This window comes from Oryzias latipes, chromosome 5 (genome assembly GCF_002234675.1).
Source record: "Oryzias latipes chromosome 5, ASM223467v1".
In the NCBI taxonomy this organism is placed as follows: domain Eukaryota; kingdom Metazoa; phylum Chordata; class Actinopteri; order Beloniformes; family Adrianichthyidae; genus Oryzias; species Oryzias latipes.
Genome location: NC_019863.2, coordinates 16,865,875 through 16,891,498, shown reverse-complemented (window position 1 = coordinate 16,891,498; position 25,624 = coordinate 16,865,875). Strand labels below are relative to the sequence as shown.

General features: G+C 38.8%; 1 protein-coding gene across 4 annotated transcripts in view; it reads left to right on the top strand.

The window, feature by feature from the left end:
• The window catches only part of slc2a9 (solute carrier family 2 member 9), a 152,704-nt gene extending 138,108 nt beyond the window's left edge, over positions 1 to 14,596 (top strand). For all 4 annotated transcript variants that reach the window (XM_011475095.3, XM_011475092.3, XM_011475093.3 and 1 more), the window contains exon 13: positions 14,105 to 14,596. In XM_011475095.3, the coding sequence (XP_011473397.1) occupies positions 14,105 to 14,347 (243 nt within the window). In that variant the 3' untranslated portion in view covers positions 14,348 to 14,596. The remainder of the gene's footprint in view (positions 1 to 14,104) is intronic.
• The last annotated feature ends 11,028 nt before the right edge of the window (positions 14,597 to 25,624 follow it).

The following is a 25,624-nucleotide window of genomic DNA, read 5'->3' as shown; positions in this document are numbered from 1 at the left end:
AGCTCCCTCCTCCCTTTTCCCATAAGGCAGCTTTTACACATCCAGTACGTTTACAGCTGAATATGGGCTCATGGCCAGGTACACCTGACACATTCTCACATTCCCATCCGAGAGTGTTCATCAAAAACTGCTAGAAGCACCTGTTTCTTAGAAGAGGAGTTCTTTAATTATATTTCCTGTACTTATCTGGTGGCTAAATAAATACATGGGACCAAAAGATCAGACTGGCAGAGAAAATAACTATAAAGAAATGCAGAAACGATGCAAGTTATTTTGTACATTTGAAACAATAATAGACAGGCACTGGTAGCATCTTTAAAAAGTGAAATATAAAAATATACTAAGAAAAATTAACATGATAAAAACAATATTTTGAATTTCTTGAGGTTTTCTTTTTATGCATTTCCTTTATGAATGGCCGCCCTTAATATACTGCATACCTATAAAGTCCATTTTGACGTTAAAGGAACTCGTAAGGCCACCCTTTATGTGATAAACATTGATAATGTATACTATACATGCAAGGCTTTACAACTGTTGCCTAAAACATCCAACACATTCTCACTCCCAATTCGTCATAAATGGACACACAGGCAGGTTCAATGTAATGTGGAGGGAGCCTGCCCTGTGTCCATATACAACAAATTGGGAGTGAGAATGTTCTGACATTTCTTTGGTCCTTAATGTAATGTTGTTATTGTATGGTTGTTTAATTTAAGGCATGTATTTATTCACAGACATTTTACTTTCTGTGTAGACAAACATTCAATCACTTTACTATTAAGGGAATTGACAGTGGAAAGAACACGGGTGCAGGTCTTGTTTACGCAATAATTGTCTTGTTTTCCCCTATAAAACCACTTGCAATATTAATAAATAATACAAGGTCTTATAGTGGTGTTTGGAGGTTCTCTAAGTCAGCTAGAAAGCTTAACTTTCAGCAGAAAAAACAAAATATCCACAGCTGTCTTTTTCACTGGATGCACTGCTGCCTGGCATAATTACCTTTTAGGGACGATAAACATTTTTGCTGTTTTTCCAGGCTAAATGTTGAAAAGTTTGTGCCAAAAGTAAAAAATGTTACTTTCTTTGATCGTGACAACATATTTAGGTTACCTATAGATTTACTGCAAACAAGTATTACCAGAAGACAGTCTCTAATAGTTTTATTCGGTAAATTGCTTTTTAAAAACTGAATGCATTCGGGGGGGAAAAGCAATCAAAATAAAAGTCAAACTTGTATGTAGATAATACTATTTTGGCAATTTTAGTAGTTTATTGGTAGTAACTAGGTCATTTAAATCCCTAATTCCCTTTGCTGTTCTCTTTCTAATATCTTTTCAGACTACTAAATAGAATTTACCTAGAAATTCATCACCATTTTCTAAAACTGACGTGACACAGAATTAGTTTTGCAAATTAAACCTGAACTCAAATCTTTTGCTGATTTGATGTCAAAAAGGATAATTTTGAGGAAATTCATTGTTGGGGTTTTATTCAGCCTGGGGGTTTTACTGCCACTGATATGGAGTGTCAATTGCAAAGAAGATAACGAGCCTAAAATAAATGAACTGTTTCTCTTTACACAGTGTTTTAAGAGACTGGTAATCGGGAAAAGCAGATAGAGATTTGCCAGGGCACAAAAAAGGGCAGAAAAAAAAGAGATCACTAATCATAAGTTTAACAACATTACTAAGTCTAACTAAATGACGTAAACTAAAAACCTGCAAAGCTATGTCACCATACCCTAGACAAATGATTTAAGAAGATAGTCTGGTTGTTTTCAATGAAGACTTGAGGTACACACTGAAAAGAGAAAGAGAAAATATGCAGTTTTTAGTAGGAAACTAGACATGAAGTCTATGTTTAAAGAATTTTTAGAATTACAGAGAAAATTCAGACGACACCTACAGTGGGATGAAGAAAGACAGATTTGGAGCATAGATAAGAGTGCTGTTAAACTAATAGGTCTTATGAAGCATAATAGTAGTAAACAATGTATCCAATGTCTCTTCAGAGTGCTTTATTTCAGGAGAGGTTTTTGCATAAGCTCTACAATGTGGTCAGAAAACACAGACAATCTCCAGTCACTAGACATGCAAAATGAAAAATGAAGTTCATTAAAAAGAGTCATGTAAAGCTGATTTAACCAGTGTTGACTTTAAGTTTTTTGTTTTGTTAAATGTCTGTCTTGAATCCAAAAGAGCGGTTACAAAACATTAATCTTACTTTATTTTTATTTATTTTTTCATCATGAGTCAACAGTTTCTTTAACAATTTCTAATCATAAAGCAATGTGGTTATCTTTGTCATAACTAGAGAAGTCTTTTCCTTTGTAAAGACAAAGCGCAATAATGAAATCTTCTGTTTTGCAAAGCCGGAATGCTCAAGCTGCCGCATTAACAAGTTCTGCGTTGCATCTTTCCACCCAGTAAATCTGTTCAATGAACTCCTTTGAAGAGTGGTAATTCAACATTTTAGTCCCCTGCAGTTGTGTCACAGCGTGAATTCTATATGTGTATTCTGAAGTTAGGAGAAGACCAAGGGAGAAACACTCTTTATCTTTGATGTTTTGTTGCAGTCTTTAATGTCTTGCCAGGGGTCCAGAGTGGCTTTTTTCCTCATCAAAACTGCAGAACTCTGATCCAGCTGGCTGTCATTTTATATAGAACTGCATTTTTCATTTTAGAGTATGGGTTTTATCTCTACTTAATCTCAAGGCCAGGCTTTGGTGACTTAAAAATTGGAAGAAGAAAAAACATTCCACGTGTTGAAAATATCTGCTGTCTGCGCTTACATTGACAGCTCTGATGCAGTAATCATCAGAACTATCTTTTTTAAATTAAATGTACATAGCATGTTGTTGAAATGCAGACAGGATAAACCAGAAGGACTTTTCAGTTGAAATGTGTTTATGGATTTGACCTCTTGTTTATTCAGATGTCGCGCATCTCTTAATGCCGACTCTAACCTGTCCTTATGTGCTACGCTTTTTTAGATATTTGAACCAGAAGGTTTTTTGTCAAACATTTTCTTTTCCCATTGCTTAAGCTTAAGCCCTGAATGGGTAAATGCTTGTCTTTTTCATTTTTCGATTTTTCTTAGTTTTTTTTTTTTTTATGATAAAATGTGTTTCAAGATGACAGTTGTTCTGTTTTGAGGTTGTTGTTGTTTTTTTTACATTTGCAAGCTTTTAAAAAATGCTTTTCACAGTCAAAGCTTAACAGTTTCCTTTTCCTGTTTCGGAGTTGTCTGACAAACCCCTTTTGTAAGTATTTGATGTGCTCTGTCATCAAAGTTTCAGACGTTTCTTCCTAATTTGTTTTCCAAATTGGTTTTTGCACAGAGTTTGCGATTCCAGGTATTCTACCTGAAGAATTCGAGAACAACTTTGACCAAGAACGACTTTGACCTTCCCACCTTCCCATATTTTGGTTGAAGGTCTGAAGGCAAATTTGCAATCGTGCTGTGCACTTTCACATGCAAAGTTTAGTCCCAGCTGTGAATTCATTCCTCTCTTTCTTCTCTATATGATGCAGAATAGATTGTTGAAGCAGACCGGTCCCCTAATACTCCCTGATGGATTTGAACTGTTCTTGCTGCTCATTCTGCTTCTGTCTGCCAAAAGGCTGCAGGTCATAATGAGTAGAAACTTCCACAAAACTTTCCCTCGTTACTGACTTCAAGACTAGTTTTGCAATTCAAAACTAGTGAGACATGCTCAGAATCACAAGACCAATGTTGTAGAATTTTTAACATTTTATTGACACAGAATGGAGCTGCTTTTTGCATGGAGGATTCAAAAGGATTCATTGAATACACACCCTATCCTGTTCTGTTTATTGTTGTGCCCCCCTCCAGGGGCTCTGCTTGTAGATTTTATTCTGTTGTTTGCTTCCATATCCACTCATGTTTGGCGTCTCTTGCAACAAATATTGAAAGGAGCGTTTTGATATTTTGTCTCTTGCTTTAGCCAAGTGATCAATTTTAGTTTTTTGGTTGATGTTGGTGTCTGAGGGTTGGATTACATTGACTGGAACTTCTACAGTTTCGTAGCAGCAGTAAGGTTCTTTTTCCACTGTGCCTGACTTATAATTGAATTTTGTAATGAGGACATAGTTTTGACCTTCTTTTTATAGACAGAACTTTCCCTTGGGTCAGAATGTCACAGCCTCATTAGATCCTAACAGCATTTGACATTCTCATCTTTGTGAACAAAAAAAAAAAGCATACAGACACTAAAGTTAGCTTTGTTTCAAGTTTAAGTTTTCTTATTTAACATTTTAGGATCCAAAAAAAATGTATTGAATGAAAACTTTTTTTGTGAGTTTTTGCCCTCACGTTGTGCCAAAATAAAAAAATGGGACCCAGTGCCTCCCAGTTGGACACTAGAGACTCTGTCACAGATGGGTGAGATATGCAGAACACACTCAGAAATAGAACTTTAACTTCACATTAGTCTGTTTTTTACAAATTACTGTAGTACTTTTGTGCTTTTAAATGATCTGTACTTGTCATAAAAGTCTAGGATTGGCATCACAAGTGCTCAGGTGGAGATTCAAACTCTTGGTGAAGCTGCTGGATGCAGGGATTTACCATGAGGCAGTTCCCAGGACATCAGCTAACTGAATTCTGTTCTATTCACATGCAGCTGAGTTTCAGCACAGAGATCTCTGCGTTTTAGGCACGACCTTGTTTATCCGCGAAACAAGAGCAGTAGATGCAGGATTTTCAGCAATGTGCTGTAATGTGATCATCAATGACTTTAATGAGGTGGAACTACACAGGAAATGCGTGCTGCTCTTTTTCACAGCTCACCAATCCTTAGCGAAGCATGACAAAAAGGCAACCAGTTTTATTTATTTATTTGAAAAATGAGTTATCAACCCTTGTTTTTTTTTATTGAACTTTTGATTGAGATGCTAAACCTAAAATTCTATCAAATAAAATAATTTTTAGCATTTTACAATAGAAAAATTGTCTGTGTTCAGTTGAACAGCACTAAAACAGTTGAATTTTTTTTCCCCTCAGTGCAGAACAGGCCTCCTGATCTGCTGTGCTCGTTCGGCAGTAAACACACAGAGTACACGCTGAAGGAGCACTCACAGCCAAAAGGTTCTGCTTACATTACAGAGAGAGAAAACCACTTGGATAAAATTTAGCACAACAGTTAAAGATCCGAGTAAAATTTTGCTCTGGGCGCAACAATGACGCTGCTTTGACCTTCCGACAAATGCTTTCTGCTTACTTTTAGTGCAGCCCCTCCAGATAAACCAAATTTAGTCTTTTCAGTCACCATGAGTGTTATGTTGGAGGCTAAGCGTAAACTGAAATTAGAATAGACAGAAAAGTCCTCACTGAATCAAACATCATGAAGGTAATTCCCTACCGGGAAATAACGTTATTTTTTAGAATGAGTGCTTATTCTTTATTTTGTTTTATTTTTACATATCATCCTAGAAAAGCCTGAGGGTTTGCTTACAGTAACTACGACTACTGAATTTCCATGTATGATGGACCAATAGCTTTTTTTTTTAATAACGATATAATTACCATAAAATATAATAGAACTATGTGTTGATAAATGCAAATTTAAATTAAATCAAATAATGTCTTTTATAGATAAGATATGATGCTGTGAAAATAAATGTGTTTTTTTGTTGTTGCAGATGTAACAGTTTTTCAAAAAAAGATTTAAAGTTAAAGGATGGAGACATGATAAAAATTTAAAGAAATTATGGGCTCTTTTTTTAAAATCTGTCATTAAATAAAAAAATAAACTTTTATAAAAGTACAAGGAAAGTTTCAACAATACACTATATTACCTAAAGTATTCGCTCACCTCCCTTTACTTGCATGTGAAGAGAAGTGCCATCCCATTCCTTACCCATAGAGTTCCACATGATATCGGTCCACCTTTTGCAGCTCTTACAGCTTCAACTCTTCTGGGAATGCTGTCCACGAGGTTGAGGAGTGTGTTTCTAGGAATTTTTGACCATTCTTCCAAAAGCACATTGATGAGGTCACACATTAATGTTGATGGAGAAGGCCTGGCTCTCAGTCTTTGCCCTAATTCATCCAATAGGTGTTCTATTGGGTTCAGGTCAGGACTCTGTGCAGACCAGTCAAGTTCATCCACACCAGACTCTGTCATCCATGTCGTTATGGACATTGCCAAAATGTTTTGGTATTCGGAAGCATTCAAAGCTCATTTCAAGCCCAGCCCCATGTCCTTTAAAACAACCCCAGATAGATAGATAGATAGATAGATAGATAGATAGATAGATAGATAGATAGATAGATAGATAGATAGATAGATAGATAGATAGATAGATAGATAGATAGATAGATAGATAGATAGATAGATAGATAGATAGATAGATAGATAGATAGATAGATAGATAGATAGATAGATAGATAGATAGATAGATAGATAGATAGATAGATAGATAGATAGATAGATAGATAGATAGATAGATAGATAGATAGATAGATAGATAGGATAGATAGATAGATAAGATAGATAGATAAGATGGATTAGATAAGATGGATTAGATAAGATAGATCGATCCAGAGGGGATCTTTCATGTCCATCCATTGCTCCAAATATACACAATAAATTAAATATGAGGATCATAAAAAGATATTAGAAATATTAAAAATAATTAATAATCATAAAAACATAAAAATAATTTCAAACGAACTCACTAAGAACAGAATAAAAAAGAATTAAAATAGTTGACCATTCAGTGAACCCTCCTCATGCCCCCTCCCCTCCTAGCTCTATTAAAAAGTCTTGTTGAACTTGGTGGGAAGGATTTCCTGAGCCTTTTCTGTAGTGCATGGCAGAGAGCAATGGCGGTCGCTTTTTTTCCTTCATAATTGCTCCTCCTCCAAATGTCACACTCAGCACAATGCAGTCTGAAATGTTCTGAACCGTTCTCCTGGCAACTTCCAAACCCAGACTCGTCCATCAGATTGCCAAATGGAAAAGCGTGAGTCATGACTCCAGACAACGCGTCTCTACTGCTCTAGAGTCCTGTGGCGGCGTGCTTTCACCAATGCCTAAGACGCTTTGCATTGCACTTGGCGATGTGTGGCTTGGATGCAGCTCCTCGGCCATGGAAACACATTCCATGAAGCTCTCTGCATACTGTACTTGGGCTAATCTTAAGGTCACATGTAGCAATGGACTGTGCAAAAAGTTGGGGACCTCTTTGCACTAAGCGCTTCAACATCCGATTATCCCTCTTTGGCAGTTTACGTGGCCGGCCCCTTCGTGGCTGAGTTACTGTTGTTCCAAACTCTTCCATTTTTTTATGATAGAGCTGACAGTTGACTGTGGAATATCTAGGAGTGGTGGCATCCTAGGACACTTCACGCTGGAATTCGCTCCTGAGAGTAACCCATTCTTTCACAAAAGTTTGTAAAAAACAGTCTACATGCCTGGGTGCTTGATTTTATACAGCTGTGGCCAGGCCAAATGATTAGAAACACCTGATTCTAATAATTTGGATGGGAATACTTTTGGTAATAAAATGTTTATTTGTTTTCTTTCTTGTCTGTGAGGGTTGGAGAAAAACTCAAGGTACCAACTGCAAGGGAGCTTCTGAAATGTTCTGAAATCAGCTTCTCAGCTGCCTTTCAGGAGTAGAAAAAAGTTATTTCAGGTCAACTGAAATGCCACAGTTTGAAGATGAATTTTTTTGTGGTTTTTCTTTTTTTTTTTTTCAAAAGTGTTGCAGATCATGGATATCCCAAGAAACATTTTCTGCTAGCTTTCAGTGAGTTAAAATGCAAAAAATAGTAGGCTATTAATATGATGACGTCAGTGTAGAATTTGTTACATTGCTCCATTTTTAGGATATAGATAACATCGTATTACATTTAGACTTCACTAATGCGGGATTTTCATCAAAAAGGAAGTGACATAAATAAACTAAAGGGATTGACCTTTAAGAAGACAGCTCAATGCTCTACCTACAGATGTCACACTAAGTTTTCAGCTTTGAAGAAGGTGTTGCAAGTTAGCAACAAGAATCTAAGGCAGAGTGTGAAGGGTCAGCTCAAAGGACAGAAAAACAAAGCATGTGTTTGTAGCCTATGTCCTGGCAGAAAATAATCCGTGCTATAATAATGTGACTCATGGAGGAGATGGAAGCAATAATGTCAAGACAAGGAAGCACATCACACGATTTAAGTTTCAGGACACTGAAACACATGAGCTGCTGTCTGTACAAAGATGCCTCCATGACATTACTTTACATCACAGCAGTGGTTGCTGGGCAGGCTTACAAGAACAAAAGTTGAAACGGGATCATTGGTAAAAGATGACACATGTGAGGTCCTATGAGACTCAGGAAGGAGATGACTGTCCAGCGGGAGACTTTGTTGTTGGAGAACCAGCTGTGATTTAGTCAATATCAAGGTATATTAGCATAGGAAAGGTGATTTCTCTGTTCAAATGACATGTGGATCCAAAGTGATGAATATTTAAAGCATCCAAGCTGTATGTATGGTGGTTATAGTGTTGAAATAAAACAAGGCAGAAACATGTCAGAGTGAAGTCTTTGACCTTCATTTGGTTGGCAGTGTTTCCAACACATCTAAGTAGCAGGAAGGACAATTACAACTCATTTTGGCATTACACATATGGTAAAAACATACAGCTTAAAGCCAGTAATGACCCAGGAGACCTGTACAAATGAATTTGTAGAAGACTCAGAGAAGAACCCAGAAGATAAGGCTGGCCGAGGCAAGGATGGTGTGGACAAGTGTGAGACACAGGAAGTGACAGGTGGATATTTTTAGGCAGCTGGTGCCACATTTACTCCAGTACTCCTTGTGTTGACTGGGATGTGCTGAGCCCGCTTACTCGCAGGGACACGCCGGGCAGCAAGATTACAGCGGTGACTCACTGGTTCCTGACTTGCACCTGAAACAAGCTCTGACCTCTGTTTAAACAATACGCTCCTGCAATGTCACATCCCGTCACTGCCATGACAGAGTACCATGAGGTCTCCACTTGGCTTTCATCTGCAGAACCGCTTTCATTAGGGTAGGGATTCATTGATAACGGCTGCAGAAAAGGGACATTTCATGCAAAAAGGGTCTAGATTTCTTTATCATGCATCAATTTTTTTGACTGCAGTTTGGTCTACTTGTTTGTCTTTCCATTTTTATTGTTTTGCAGATATGAAGTTTGAGGTATTTTTTTAATCATCAATGACTTTCTGTCTTTCCATCCACGTTTTATAAAGCGAATTGAAACGCCAAGAAAATGAATTACAATGCAAAATAATCCTTTGGATTTTTCTCTAAACTGCGTTGTTAGATACTGATGTTCCCTAACCTTTAATACTAAAAGAATCATTTGGGCCTGTTTCTCAATGATACTAGTAGGAGCCGCAAACTCCTTAACCCTTTCAAAAGTTTTTATACTGCTTTACATTCATATCAGTTACTTTTGAAAGATACAGAAATTACATTTTTTTTTTGGCATGAATAAAAAATAAATGTAGAGAAAAAAACAATCTCTTTAAATGTGAAATTGTTTTTTACACTTGTTGGAGGCTTGTATGACTTCCTTTTCAAATTAAAAGGGCTTCATAGGATCATTCCACTGAAGCTAATGTACTCCAAAGAAAAATGTGAAACAACGCAAGACAAAAATAGCATTTTCTCTTGTAATTACTTAGGTCTGTGAAGAATATACACAACTATTTTCTAAGCGGCTCCCTATTGGACTTTTGATTTTAAAAACCAATGCAAGCTAAGTAACTGACTAACTCTTATATTTTACAATCACTATAATTTTTATTTTTTTCAGCCAGAGAGCCACTATGGAGCCTCAGGTTGTATAGCTCTGGTTTAGAAATTGCGGTTTATGTAAAGATTCAGACCAGGAAGTACAGGTAAAGGGATCTTAAACTCTGAAGGGGTTTAATGGTGCATCTAATCTAAAAAAAAAAAAAAATAAAAAAAATTCAAAATTACACATTAAAAATCTGCATTTTAATTAACAATGTTGATTGATGGATATATCATTTATATGACTCTGACTTCGGTTTGTAAAATCTGTCCCTATTTAAATGATGTCCAAGGGAAAAGTTTTTTCCTTTTTTTTTGTAAAATCGGTTACTAAATGATATGATATCTTTTTTTAATTTATTTACACTTTTTGTTTTCCTTATTCAACTTTCAGATATTAATCTCTACTTTACAATGACAAATGAAATGTTGAGGGACATTTGTGTAATGAGCTGAAACTTTCTCCTTTGTTTGGATAAACCTGTCAGCTTGATAAATTTGAGAATGCATTATATTAAAATTCAGGAGTTTGTAGATTTTTACTGGAATTCTCCTCAACTATAGCATTGACAATTGGTAGAAACATAACTTCACTTTAAAATTTCACTGTTTTGAAAAACTAATAATTGAATGTAAATTAATTCTAGGTAACAGAAAGTGAAGCGAGACGACTAATCCCTCTGAGGGTTCTCAACTCAATACACAAAATGTAAGGTTTTGTTCCTTACTTGCAGTGAAAACAATTTCATGGTTTAATTCTTTCTTGCACCTTTTCCACAAGAAACGACACAAAATAATATCCACTGCAGTACAAACCTCATTTCAATCATCTGTTGTTAAGACATTTTGATGGCACTGCACTGGGAAATCTACAGCAGCTGCACTAAAAATGTAATAAACTTTTCACAGGGCTCTTTTGCTCTTTTATTTTTTATTTTTTTCAAAGTTTCAACTCACCTCTTTGTGTCATTGTGATGAGCACAATAGAGCAAATACTCTGGAGGGGCTGGAGGAGGAATGAAGTTTTGAACAGCAGAGACGTAGCATTCATTATTCCAGATTTATGAATGAAAGCCTTCTCATGCCATATATATCTCTGGAAGCAGAGCAAAATGTAAAGCTGACAATTATCCTTCAGCTCACATTACAATCCAGCCATGCATTTTTTATGAAAACGAACAGGATAAACTTACAGAAAAAGTCACCCACATTACTCTGACTTAAGACAAAAACTGTTGATCAGAATGTCTGAGATCTGCTACAGTTTAATGTGAAAGCACTCTGAAATATTGATCATTTTTGGGGAAGACTTTTATGCTTTTGTAACTTTTGATTAACTGAAGGATATATGCATGACATGATTTCATGACAGGGAAAGTGAGAAACAACAACATGCTTCAACATTGATGAGTATGAAGTCTTTCAGCTTCACGGATGTGTCTCCCCATGATATAAAAAGATGAGATTGGATTGTTATAAGAAAAAAACAAAAAATTGATGCGCTCTGAAAATGTTTGTTCTCATGTTGTTGAGCTCCAGATAATCCACAAATTGTTCAACAGTCCAGCATAGGCAGCTTAATCTTAGGGTTACATTTCTGTCTTTGATGAATTACAGAGTTTGCCCTTGAGTGTGTCTCCCAGTCACAGCACAATCTGTAAAAGTCACACGCATGCAATTAACTCTCTCCAGCACACCACAAGATTCCCACGCACCTCTGAGGGCTCATTGCTGCTGCAGCAGCCTGCACATGCATCCACATATTTCCTGTTATTTGACCATTCACGCAACCAGCACACATGGAGCCTAAATTGTAATTAAGGCTAATTTTGGACCCGATTAATCATTTAAAAAAAACTCTTAAAAATAGAAAATACAACATTGAACTTGGCGGTACTTAGTACATCAATAAAAGTAACAAGTTATCTCAAACAAAAACATTCATTTTGCATGTATTTTCTACTCCGATTGGTTTTATATGCTGCATGAATAAAATTATTGCTTCAGTTTGCAACTTTTACTTCTGCACTTATTCAAATTTCACACTTTTATTTTACATGTGTATGAACAACACATGAACAAACAGGCTCAGTTGTGTTCGAAGCGATGTGCCAGTTCCAAATAAACAAAACAGACAATAGATTCATAAGAGAGGCAGGATAAAATCAGAGGCAGGATAAAATCAGTCCGAGTGTATTCCTTTCGACCTTCCATTCTGACAATTTCCAGAAGATGGATTTGGCTCCCACGTACTTGAAAAAGTGGTAAATGAGCAGGTTAAGCATCTGAGTTTTTGTTTTTCTAATTGTATCATTGGAAATTGTGGTGAAGTCTCCAAAAGCAGGCATGGTGGTCAAAACGAATACATTCATAAATAAATTGAAATATGACCAAAAAAAAATCTTATAGAAACAAAAGGGTGGCAAGGCAGAGCAGATGATCTGACAAAGACAAAATGAAAACCAGACACTTAAATACACTGGGGATACTTAACTAAATGAAGACAGCTGTGGATTGTTAACTTCAACATGGAGTGACTGACAGGGGACGGCACAGAATATGATCAAAAACACAACTTAGGGTGTATTCAGACTGGATGACAATGATTGTCTGTTCTAGCTAGTGACCTAATATTTGAAGGCAGGTTCTTTCTTCTTAGAATCTTTTTTTGAGCTCTTTCACTATATTTGTGATGAAACATTGCTAAAATACTTGATAACTTAAATAGACATTGTGTCCACAATCTTCCAGGTCTCTGTGTGTTTTCAGAGGGTTTGCTCTGTAGTACAGACAGAATAAAAATTGAAGCTTTTGAAAAGGTAACATTGATGGACTTATTTTAAACGCTGATGAGTATTTTGAACTTTTACATAATTCATCCGTTCTGATGCTCTAATGTGTGTTAAGAGGCAAATATTGTCTTAACATTTTTGTATTATATTTTGTATTTTTTAATATTTTATGGTTATACTCCTTTTTTGAAACGAGAGCTATCAATTATTCCTTAGGACATGGGAATATATATATTTTTCCAATATGAACCATATCAAAACTGTCATCACTTGTCTTCATGCTCTAATATGAAGAGTGAGCACTTAGGTTTACACTTTATTGATCTTAACTTGTTTGGAGTTTTCAGAAGCAGATGGGCTTTTATTGGACCGCCTGTTTTTTTAGCATGTGCCCCACTCTGACCTTGGCTGTGTCGCCACAGCAGATCAGAGGCTTATCCGGGTGTCAGAAACAGAAAAGCCTTTTCCCATAAATCTGCTGGGCTTACAAAAACTCTACCAATGACAATTGGAGTGGATGTATAAGCGTTTGTACAACTGTATGAATCATATTCCAGAGCCATCAATTGAAGTCTGCATCTTCTTAGGAGCACAACTGAGGAAAAAAACATTACGTCACACAAAGACGGCTTGGAAACTGGGTCAGGGTCCTCTGCATAATGCTCTTTTTTGTAAAAACATTCCGCAGAAAACTGTGTCAGATGAATTCACGGTCGTTTGGACCCAGCTTGTTATCTTATCATCTATTAGGCTACAGATGTACTGCTTTACACAGAAGACCTGTGACCAAGCCTGTCCTCGTAAGAGCAGGGACACACAGCTTAGTAACACACTAGTGTTACTCTGTGATTTTCTATTTCTCGTGCCAACCTAATATTGCCGACTGACTCACAAACATGCCACCTAAAGCACACACACACATTAAATCTAAATCTCTCTCAGGGTTATCAGTCTGCATGTATTTTTAAATCTGTCACTAATCTCTGTTATTGGCATAATTCACTGGACGAGGTTAGCTTTCATACTTTGGTTGCTTGAACACACTCACACACAAATGGATTCATGTAAAGATTTCATTTTGTAAAACACAGAATGCTTCAAGTTATTTGCTAACAAGAATACTAAAAAGATTTGCAAATAATTTAAACTTTGCTGCTTTAAGATGTAAATGTGAGCAGAGATTTACATTCTGCACGCAGGTCTGTGTCACCCCTGGAAAGGCAGAATAATGAAAGCATATGCTGTCCTCAGCTTGACACACAGATGACAAAACAGATGTTGTGACATCCCTCTGGACTTGGCAGGAATTTAGGAAGGCTTAAAGGAAAAGCGGGGTATAAACGGCCTCATTTGTTATACTATGTAAAGATAAATAAATGGAAAAAAGTTTTTTAAATGGCTTTTGTATCAGACTTGTTGTATAATTGAGTTTTATCAAAAAATATATAATGAAAAATGTCACATTTTCCTTTTTTCTTGTCTGTGTTTTTCTGTTTGTGCAGGAAAAGTTGCAGTCCTTCGCCTTTCTGGTGTTTGTTGTAGTCTGCATTTTGGGATCCATTTATCTCTGTGTTGTCCTTCCTGAAACCAAAAATAAAACTTTTATGGACATCAGTCTGAGCTTTGCCAGGATCAACAAAATGCCCTGTCCTCCACCGGGCCATGAAATTGAGCTGACTTTGTCCATTACACCTGACAAGAATGGCAAAACGCAGGAGGTCACAAAAATGGAAAGTTTCTTTTAGCTCTAACTATAGAGCTACAACCCGAAAAAATGTTTTTATTTAATGACTACAATCAAAGACAATGTAATTCATGCTTTTGTACTTGCTTTGTATGAAAGAGGTCTATGTGTACATCAATGATTTGTTTTTATGTTTTATTAAAATTATAAAAAATAAAAATGTTTTATCTTTTGTTCAAATGCACTTTGAGGTCAGTTATGTCAAAATACAGGAAAAGTAAATGAAGCAATAAAGAGAAGTCATTCATTTTTAAAAATCGTCTGTGTATCGCCCTATTTCTCTAATCAATGCAGATGTAAAAATTATCTGCAAAGCACTAGCACAGAGAATAGAAAAAATCACTCCTCACATAATTCACTTCGACCAGACTGGATTCATCAAAGGCAGACACTCGGATGATAATGTCCGTAGACTAGTTAATATAATAGACTTTGCCACCATTAAAAACCAGGAAATGACGGTACTATCGCTGGATGCTGAAAAAGCCTTTGACAGAGTTAATTGGAAGTTCCTTATTGCTGCCCTCCAGAAGTTTGGTTTTGGAGAAGCATTCATCAATTGGATCAAAATATTATATCACAACCCCAATGCATCAGTTAGAACTAATAAACAGACTTCAAACAGGTTTTTTCTTGGAAGAGGAACCAGACAGGGCTGCCCACTCTCTCCTTCTCTTTTTGCTATATTCATTGAGCCTTTAGCTGCAGCAATAAGACAGAATGAGAGCATTATAGGAATAAAAACCAAACACAGCCATCATAAAATTAGTCTTTATGCGGATGACATATTACTGTTTTTAAGGAATTTACATTCTGTAAATGAAACAGCAATGATCATAAATGAATTCTCCTCCATATCAGACTATTCCATTAATTGGAATAAGTCTGTTTTATTACCACTCAACAGGAATATGGAACAAAGACTCACAATTCCAGTTAAAACAGGAAATATCAAATATCTGGGTATCTACTTTTCCCCCAAACTATCAGAACTGGTGCAGCTAAACCACACCCCATTACTGAAAAGCATACAGGACGATCTAACACGCTGGACCAACCTGCCTTTGTCCCTTATGGGCAAGGTAGCCACGGTTAAAATGAAAATCTTACCCAAGGTTAATTATCTCTTCTCAATGATTCCCACACAACCGCCATTAAAATGGTTCAAAACATTAGACTCATCCATATCAAGCTTTCTATGGAACAACAAACCTGCAAGAATTAGTCTAAAAACTTTAAAATCTGCAAAAAACTGTGGAGGATTAGAATTACCTAACTTCCACAAATACTTTCTTGCAAATAGATTACAATACATCTTAAAATGGTTAAAAAATAATCCAGAAACCAACTCATGGTTAGACTTGGAACAGGCGTTATGTGGAAAGATCAACCTGTCACAGCTACCATTTATTAGCCAAACAGTTAAAAAACAGGATTGTTTCAAAAGCATTAATATAAATGCCACCTTAACAGCCTGGTGGGAATTTCTCAAAATATCAAAATCATCAATTCAACCGTGCAAAATGACACCCATCTGGAACAACCCGGACATCCTTATTAACAAAAAAATGATTCACTTCCCAGCTTGGCAAGCAGGGGGCATAAAACAACTAGAGCACGTAATTATTGATAGAAGATTCATAACCCCCCAGGAACTTCAGGACAAACATGGAATAAATAACTTCTTGGAATATCAGCAACTTAAATCAAGTATTACTAAAAAGTATAAAATTAAAGACGACGATTTAAAGCTACCAGATGTAGTTACCACTCTGATTAATTTTTCAATGTATAGAACTCTCTCCAAAATATACAAACTTTTATGTAATTTAGATAACAATATTGCCCTTCCAACAAAAAAATGGGATGCAGATTTGAGCATCAGCACAGATGAAAGCTTCTGGTCAGAACTTTGTCTAAACACCTTTAAACTGACAAAAAGTCCAAATCTGCAGCTAATCCATCTCAAAACTCTTCACAGAATTTACTACACTGGACAGAGGATGTTCAAGATGGGTCTCAGTAACTCAGACATTTGCGAGCACTGTGATAATAATCTACCCGACAGCTACATGCACGCACTGTGGTTCTGCACTCCTGTCCAGGCTCTCTGGCAGCAGGTATGTGCCGATTTATCAGTCTGGCTTAAGGTTTCAATCACTGCCTCACCGTCACTTTGTGTGCTTGGTGACATGAGTGCCATCGATATAGAAGAAGAATTAGCATCTATCATTTTCATAACTCTTTGTATTGCCAAAAAAACTATTTTAATAAATTGGAAAAACAAGAAAAATATAAACATAAGTCAACACAGAAATCTGCTGTTTGATCATATCAGCTTGGAAAAAATGTCAGCCCAAAGCTCAAGTAACTTTGAAAGAATTCAGTCTCTCTGGTCTCCTGTGGTTGACTCCATGACTTAGGGGGTGGGGGGCTTGGTCGTCGCTGCTCCTTGCCCTTCTGCCGTGGTATGGGGTGGGGGTCGGGGCTTCCGGTGCCTGGCGGGGGCGGTGGGGGGCTCCGTTGGTCGGGGGGTCGGGTCCGGTGCCTGGGTGGGGCGGGCTGGGGCGCTGCGTGGTCCTCTGGGCTTGGGTGTGGGGGTGCGTGGTGGGGGGGTGGGGTGGTGGTCTGGCTTGGCTTGGGGGGGTGGTCCCTTTGCCTTTGCTGGGGGGGGTTGGCGGGGGGCCCTGCTCGGGTGGGGGGGGCCCAGCGGCGCCGGATGGGCTGCCCATCTGCACCTGGGGCTGGGATCGGCCCTTCCCTGGCTCTGGGGCGGGACGGGACAACCCTCTCGGGGCCCCCGGTCGCTCTGGGTGTCACCCGCTTCGGCTGCGGGGTCTGGGGTGGGGTGGGGTGGGGGGCTTGTCGGCCCTGTCCTGTGGGGGGGCGTTCTGGGGGGGAGGGGGGGCCCATTATTAGTACGGGTCGGGGGGGCTAGCGGGTCGGGGTCTCCGCTGAGGCAATCAGTGGTTGCCTCGGCCGGTTGGCCTCCTCGGTCCCGTCGAGGCCTGACCAGAGCTCTTCTAGGGCCGGCGTCTGGGGGTGGGGGCCTGGGCTTGCTCCGGGGGGGGGCGACGCTTTCTGGCTCCTCTCTCTCTGTGTGGGGTGGGTGGTGCCGGGCCTGGGGTGTCGGCGCCTCCGGGGGTGGGCCCCTGGGCTGGGTGGCCCTGGCCCCTTTGCTGGGGGTGGGCTGGGGGACGGCTGTTTGACCACCGGGGACAGTCTACCAGCTGTCCCCAACTTACCCCCTTCCTAGACATGTAGGGTCCTTGGTAGGGGGGGTGCTTGGACATCACTGCAAGCAAGCAGCAGATGTCCTCCTGGCACCCTACCCGCCAATTTTAACCGCACCTTAGACATTTAGGGCCCCTTGGTGTGGAGGGTGAGGGGACATCACTGTGAGTAATCAGGAGATGTCCCCTTAGTGCCCTACTCGCCAATTTTAACTGCACCCCCCTTAGTACACACACCCCTCCCCCTTCAATATATACATTCAAACATAAACACACACACATGCACACAAACACCCTCTCAAACACCCATACACGCACACACATTTTACAAGGAAGGTGGGACCTGGGTCCATCTGTCCCCTACCCCTTCCCTGGTGGGGGGTGCGGGCCCCTTGGCGATGGCGGCCGTGTCCCTTGGGTGCCGGCTCCCTGGGCCCGGCGGTGCTCTCTCCGCGCGGTGGGGGGGTTCATATTACACCTGAGCCGGGGGTGTTTGTGTCCCTGGGGGGTGGGTCCTGGTCCTTGCCCCTGGGCGCTGGGCCCCGCCAATCTTCCAACATGGCCGAGCCTGGTCGGGCCATATTTATAACATCCCTTGTGGGCCGCCCTTTTTTCCCCGGGGTTCCCCCCTCCTGGGCGGGGGCGGCGGGCCCCTGCCTTGCTCCTACCTGGACCAACCGTGGGCCGGGTGGGTGGCTGCCTGGAGTGCGGAGCGGGTCTCCCTTGGGGGGTCCTGGCTCGTACCTGGGGTCGGGGCGGGGGGATGCCCGGAACTCCTGGGTGGTGGTGGGGTGCTCGTCTGGGGCTGTGGGCGTCCCTCTCCGGTGGGGCCCTGCGTTGGGCTCTTCCGGCGCGGCGGGGGGCTGCTTTCCTGGCTGGGCTGGGGCGGCGCTCTCTTTCCCTCTGCGCCTCCCTGCTCTCTGGCTCTGGGGGCCTCGCGGCGGTCCTGCTGGCCCTGGCCTGGGTGGCGGTCTTGGTCGCCCGGAGGGCGGTTGTTCCCTGCCTGTTCCCGTGTGGCGTTGGGGGAATTCCGGCTGCCGCTGCTGCTGCGGCGGGGGTATGGGTGTGGGGGTGGCTGGGCGCTCCTCCTCCTTCTTTTCACATTCCACCATCCATTTTAGAAGAACATAAACACTCACCTGAGCACAGGTGTTAGCTCACCTTTGCACTAATAGTTTGCATGATTGAATGAATGAAAGATTTCACACTAGTTGGTTTAAAGGCATAGGTATGCGTTCGTGAACACTATCTGTTTTGTGTGCATGTTGACATGTGGACATTTTTGCGGCTAGCAGGTGTGTTGATAATATTTGAGTGTGTGTGAACAGGCCCCGCCCTTTTTGTACTACATTTGAACCGTACCGTAACGATAAACAACCAGTAAACCTGTCTGCTCTATGCTGCTTCATGGTCTTACCCCCCTTCCCCTCCTATTATCACCCTCCTACCCCCCCCTCTCTCTAACGTCCCTCTCTCTTCTTCCCCTCTTTCCTTTTCCGTCCGGTCCAACACCAAAGATTTTCAAACATGATTGAAATTAATAAATTTTGGCCTCAATTACAAAAGGGGTTTATTCAGACATACCTTTGGTTTGTCTGAAGATGAATAACCCCTCTTGTTAAAATAAAATATGTCCAACACAAGAGGCCCTCAGCTCTCATCTGTTTGCCTAGCTGTTGGACAGGACAAGTTAAAAAAAAAAAAAAAAAAAAATCGTCTGTGTATGACAATTTGTAAAGAGCAAAGGTCCTTTATGCATAGCTGCAAAGCAGTGTTTTATATTTAAGTAATCTTGAGGTTTTATGTAGTTTGTTTCATCAGACCCCAATAAACCAAGGTATTATCAAGCTAAAGGTAAAATGGGTAAATGGGTAAAATAAGTCATGATTGTATATTTATTAGGTGTGCGTATTGGCAAGAGACTGGCACCTGATGCACATAGCGAAATGTGTCTCACAATGTGATCGCAATGCATTCAAAGACTGTACGAGAACAAATTTTTAATATTTTTTCAAAAAAATTTATTTAAAACATTTCTACATGAATATTAATGCACCTTTCATTGTAATGATATGGTAAAAATAATTTTATTTAATGATCACAATGTTAAGCACTACAACAGTCTCTCATATACAAGTTGCATACCCAAGCAAATTCATGGTGCTTTTCTTTTGGTAAATGAAGATATTTTGTTCTTAAAGGGAACAGTTATTTTACACAACAAAATGTTGTTCACTATAAAGAAAAAACATAGAGTGAATGTGCCTCAAACAATAAGGTTCTGTAGGTAGTGCATGTCTCATAACAGCAAAAACCGGGAGGCTGAATATTTAACAAGAGCTGGATCTCGCTGAGATCGCAGTTGTTTTGTGCGGTGCAGAGCTGCTCAAACAGGGTCAGTGGGCTGTGCTGCCAAGTAGCGGTCAGGGTTTAGGCGTAAAACGAGAGTCAGACATTGAAGGACGTCCATAAATAATTGAATAAATATCACCTTGATAGCATTTTAAAGTATCACCGAATGAAATATTTCAATATATCGCCAAATCAATATTTATTCATGAACGAACAAAGAAAGTTTAGAAATCTTAATCCACTACCGTTTTATCATGTGACGACAATAATAAAACAGTAATATTACTTTCCTATATATATATGTATATATTTATATATACATACATATATATATATATATATATATATACATATATATGTATATATATATATATATATATATATATATATATATATATATATATATATATATATATATATATATATATATATATATATATATATATATATAAAAACAAAATGAGTAGAAAAAAAAGGATCAGAAAATGTTCTTCTATGCATCAGTGGATTCTCTACTGGCACTCTGACCTACCCTCTGCCACGATTTAAAGTTTGGAAGATCTGAATATTCTTGGCTATGTGAATATCAAATTATCTCAGGTGAGCCAGACAAAAATTTATCTATGTACACATATGTTAATTATTCTTCCTGATAGCTTCTATCAACTAAATCAGTGTAAAGGTGTTTAGCAGTCCTGTGTTGCTGGAAACCCACCCTTTAGGATTATATTTTTAATTTCCCCTGTTGAAGTAATATTTTTTTTAAAGCTATAATGATACTAAAAGGATCTGAAGCTATTTCCCACCAGATGGCTGGAGCCAGCAGATGAGGTGACCCGAACAGGAAAAGACAGGCTCTGCATTCAGCAGCAACTATGGTTTGCTCCACCATGCAGTGCTGCTCGCCAATATTAAAAACTGTGCTGCCTGCAGAGCTGCAGATGTGCTTGTAAGTCACGCCATGATAAAGTGGGGTCCAAATCTTCATACAATGTTGTAGAAGAGAGGGGGAGAATCTTAACTCCTGATGATTTCCTGCTTGGCAAGAAGGAAACAGAATAGGGGGAATAATAATTGGTTTTATCCCTTTATCTTTGCTTCAGCATCTTTATCTTGAGGTATTTTATTCTCAGCAGAAATACTTGGCGAAGAATTCACAAAAAGTTTTTCAGAAAATTGCTAGTGGGAGAGTAATTAGAATACAGAAAACAGCAAAGGCAAACAACAAATGCTGCACATGGTGCTGTGTGCCGGGATGGTGCGGTGCTTAATAAATTACTGTGCCGATGCCGCCACTTACATATCCTCTGAGGATGTGTGTTAAATTAACTTCCCATTATGCAAATTATGAAGAGGCTGCAGGAGGGTGTGCTGTGTAAATCTAACATACGTTTGCTGTCGGCTGGGCTCACTCAGAAAAAATTCATTCATCCAACCTCGAGCTCGGTGCACAAGCTCCCAAAACTGTCTTCACAAGGGAAGGATAGAGACTGTGTGAAGATGTTTTGGCTTTTTTTTTTTTCAAATATCAGTTTGTAAAGACATTTAAGCCTTATTTGACCAAATATGGAAAACAAAACCTTTTCAGTTTCTAAAATGTGTCATATTTGCCTAATTTGATCTGTTTTATTTTTGTTCTAAATATTTATGTTCATTCCCGCTAAACTGTGTAGCAGCAGCTGGTGTAACAAACAGAGGGATGAGTCTTAACCCTTGTGCTATCTTAGATGACCCCACCCTTGCATTGACGTGTTATTCCTACCATGACAAAGGTGGAAAGATTTCATGTAATCCACCAGTGAAGTTCACAAATCATTGAAGAAAAAAGATTCAGCGCACTGTCTAGTGGGTCTAGATGACCCAACTCCCAATGTTAAAGTGCCTAGTCCAGCACAAGGGTTAAGAGTAACAGTGATTTCAGGCAAACAGATTCTAGTTTTGCTTCCAGAAATTATCCAATAATCCACTACCATTCTCCATTCATGCTTCTGTATTCAAAGTTATGGTTAAACAGTTTATTTGTGAATCCAGAAGTGAGATGTGTCATTAAGGAGGTTTTATGGTTATCATTTTATTTACAATGATCTCAGTTTTATTTGGAAGCATATCATTTTAAATAAAAAATAAAAAAACAGGTATTTGTATCTTGAAAATGAAGCATGAGAAAACCAAAAAATAAATCTCGAAAATAAAAAAACCTAAAAAATTAAAAATAAATCATTTAAAAAAACAGAAAGAATTAAAGCCGCAAGCGGCGTTGTATGGCCTGCAGACGCAACCCGCCTTCCACGCCCAACTCTACGCACCACCGCCGCCCTCACTGGCCCCACCGCCCTGACCAGCCACTTTTGATCAAGGATAGTTAGAACTGCATATGCTATTTATGCTAACTATGCTAATTTAGCTAAAAGTGCTAGCATAGCGATCAGCATCATCAACTGACTCGGAAAAACACATTGCTGTAGATGCTAATTATGCTAACTATACTAGTTATGCTAATGTGGTTAAAAGTGCTAGCATAGCGATCAACATCATCAACTGACTCAGAAATACACATTGCTCCATTGGTGAGAGCTGGATGTCAGAAGTTGATTAAAAAACCCACTTTTTTCAAAATGGCGGCTTTTCTGTTGATTTTATCTCCATAGCAACCATTTTATGTTTTGGTCGCCTCGGGAAGACGAACAAAATGACGTGAGGTTTAGACAGATTGGAAAAAGTAAACTTTTGGTTGTCCTTAGCAACTTAGCAGTGGTTTCATGTTAACCACGCCCACATTCCTTATATGTCCATATCCAGTGTTTTTTAATGTATTCAGTTTCAGGCAGGAATGCATGCATTCAAATTTCACAGTATTCCATTGAAAGACATAAGATTTATAACAGTGCGCCACTTTGCTAGCTTGCGTTCCGTTCAAAATCTATAACTTTTGATTGCAACATTTTTTCCAGAATAGCTTGCTGTTGATGCCCAAAATGTTTCGAGACGATCGCTGAAAATTCCAACGACAAGTTTACGATTGAATCCAGTGGTAAAGGTGTTTTTTATAGAAAATTCAAGATGGCGGCCTTTTCCCGAGGTTATTGTAGACTTACGCTAGGGACATGCGAGTCAAATTTTATGAAATCGCTCGAAAAAAAGTTCATTTTTCCATATTGTGTAAAAACGCGAAAATCTCAAAATGGAAGATTTTGGCACAAAATGGCCGCCAAACCATAGGTCGTGTCTCCTACACGTAATGATTTCAAAACCGGTTTGGGGTATACCGGACAAAGTTATCTGGGTTTCGTTAGCCGATTCTTAAAAATAAAATCCAGATTTTTTCTTTTTTTTTGCCGTGTCAGCAAATGTTTTTGCGACGGTTTTTTGCTTACCACGCCCACATTCCTTTATCAATCTTGTCGTGCGTGACATCGTTTTGTTCAGCGTGGGCCATGGAATTGCTCATTTTCTCTTTACGACATTCCGATAAAAAATGTGCAAGCTAGCTAAGATGGCAACGGTTGCGAATCCACCATGCGCACGCCGTTCAAAATCTACAACTTCTAATTCCAACATGTTTTCCACATCACCTTGTTATGGATGCCTGAGAAGTTACGAGACAATGGCAAAAAATTCCTAGGACGAGTTTTCGTTTGTATGTGGCACTAAAGGGGCTTTTTCTCCTCTTTTTATCTCAAAACTTCTTTGGGATATCCCCAACATGTGTGTTTGGGTTTCACAAATGTATTTTGAAGTACATTTTGTTCGGCCCCATACGCGATTTTCGGCCCATTCATTTTTTTGACGGGATCGCTGGCCGTGATGTCATCGTCTTCGGGGGGGTGATGTTGACTTTGTGGAAAATTCATTTGCAATTTATCCGAGGTGTGTGCCTGTTTTGGTGACTTTTCGAGCATGCGGCGGGGGTCACATTCTCGCTGAAAGGCGGCGAAGTAGCCGTTCCAACTGCGAAAACAAGCAGATATGGAAGACAAGCAGTCAGTGACTGCTGCTGCGGGCCATAATTATATAGAAAAACCGGGATAAAAATTATCTTGAAAATAAAGAAAAATCTCAAAAAACAGAAAAAATTCAAAGCTAAAAACAAATATCTCAAAAAAGATTTTTGAAAATCATTAAAAAATAAAAAAGTATTTTCTGCGGCACCACAAACAAAAATAAACAGTTCTTACTGGTTAATGTTTAATACTTCCCCGACATTTTTCTCTGTAATATTTATGGATAAGGTAAATGCCTGGCAATATCGTGACGAGCAAATAAAGACATGTCTATAGCACTGTCACATTGTGGCTTTTCAATTTGTAATTCATCTTATGGTTTTAATGAGCAGATGAAGTTGGTGCCCATTCTGTTTATTATTTCTTTGCTTTTGAAGCTCTCAAAAAATTAACACGAAAAACAAAAAATCTGAATGAAAATCACCAGTTTTTTTTAATACAATGCACTTCCATTGTTACATTTTATTTAAAAAATTACACATATCTATTGCTTTCCTGTGTCTTTATGTACAACAATATTTTCACATGCAAATAAGGCCGTGCAAAGATCTATTGTGTCCAAAAATAGGAACGGAAATCTGGCTTGTGGTTCCTACCAGACTCCAGTGAGAGTATCATAACAGATATCCTTCTTTATTTAATTTTTTCTCAAATGAAGGTGCTGGAACAATTTTTTTTTTTCATCATTTCAATAGGAAAATAAAAAACTGACGATAAAAAATGCAGTTATTTCCTTTCTCTTCTAAAGAAACAGTCTTTTTTACCCCTTTTGTAGTGGATCTTCTCTGACCTAGTTACAGCACCTTTATCCAGAGCAAATTCCCAGAATGACAGTTACAGGTCAACAAAACCATTCTTACACACATGAACATGATATTCCCTATAGACAAAAATCTAGAATCCCCATCTCACTGAAAACTGTATCAAAGATTTGTTTTCTTTGTTTCTGTGGAAGAGCACATAGACATAGATTGTTGGTGTAACTTTTGAAAACAGCCTCAGCTGAGCCTTAACTTGCATGAGCATCATGAATTTTTCCTTTGTTTTATATTGGAATCATATTAAAAATTGTTTTTTCACAGTTCTATGTTAAAAGGAGAGCAATTTTGGCAACTAATTAATCTTTCATCGGGCATGTGACCATTATATGTTTGAAGATGTGTTCATCTCTTAAACCTGAAATTTTGTTCATGCTCCTTTGTTCCACAGAGAAATGTTTTGTCTTTTTTTCTTCACTGATATGTCCGTCACAGAGATCCACTGGTGTCAAATTCTGACAGTGTCTCAATGGAATAAAAAGGTCTTTTATCCCATAGCAGCTTTTAATGTCTGCAGATAGTTTGCTCTGTCTCAATCTGTCAGTTTGAAGTTTGATTTGAAAAGTAAAACTTACAGAAAGATTTACATAAAATGTTGTTCTCAGAATTTCCTCATAAAATAGCAGTACTTTGCAACGAAGGAAGCTCTTTACTCTGCAGCTGTGCCACGTCATTGATAAGTAGAGCATTTTGTTTCTCTACATGTAGTCTGACTCAGCGCTTGCAGTGTGATAACCCAGCAGGTGTTCATGTTGCAGACAGCTGCCAATGAACTCTTCTCAGACAGAACTTATGTTCATCCCAGTCTCAAACTAAATAGATTTAATCACAAATTAAAGCAACTTTTAACACATTTAGAGTCTTTTATGTAAGC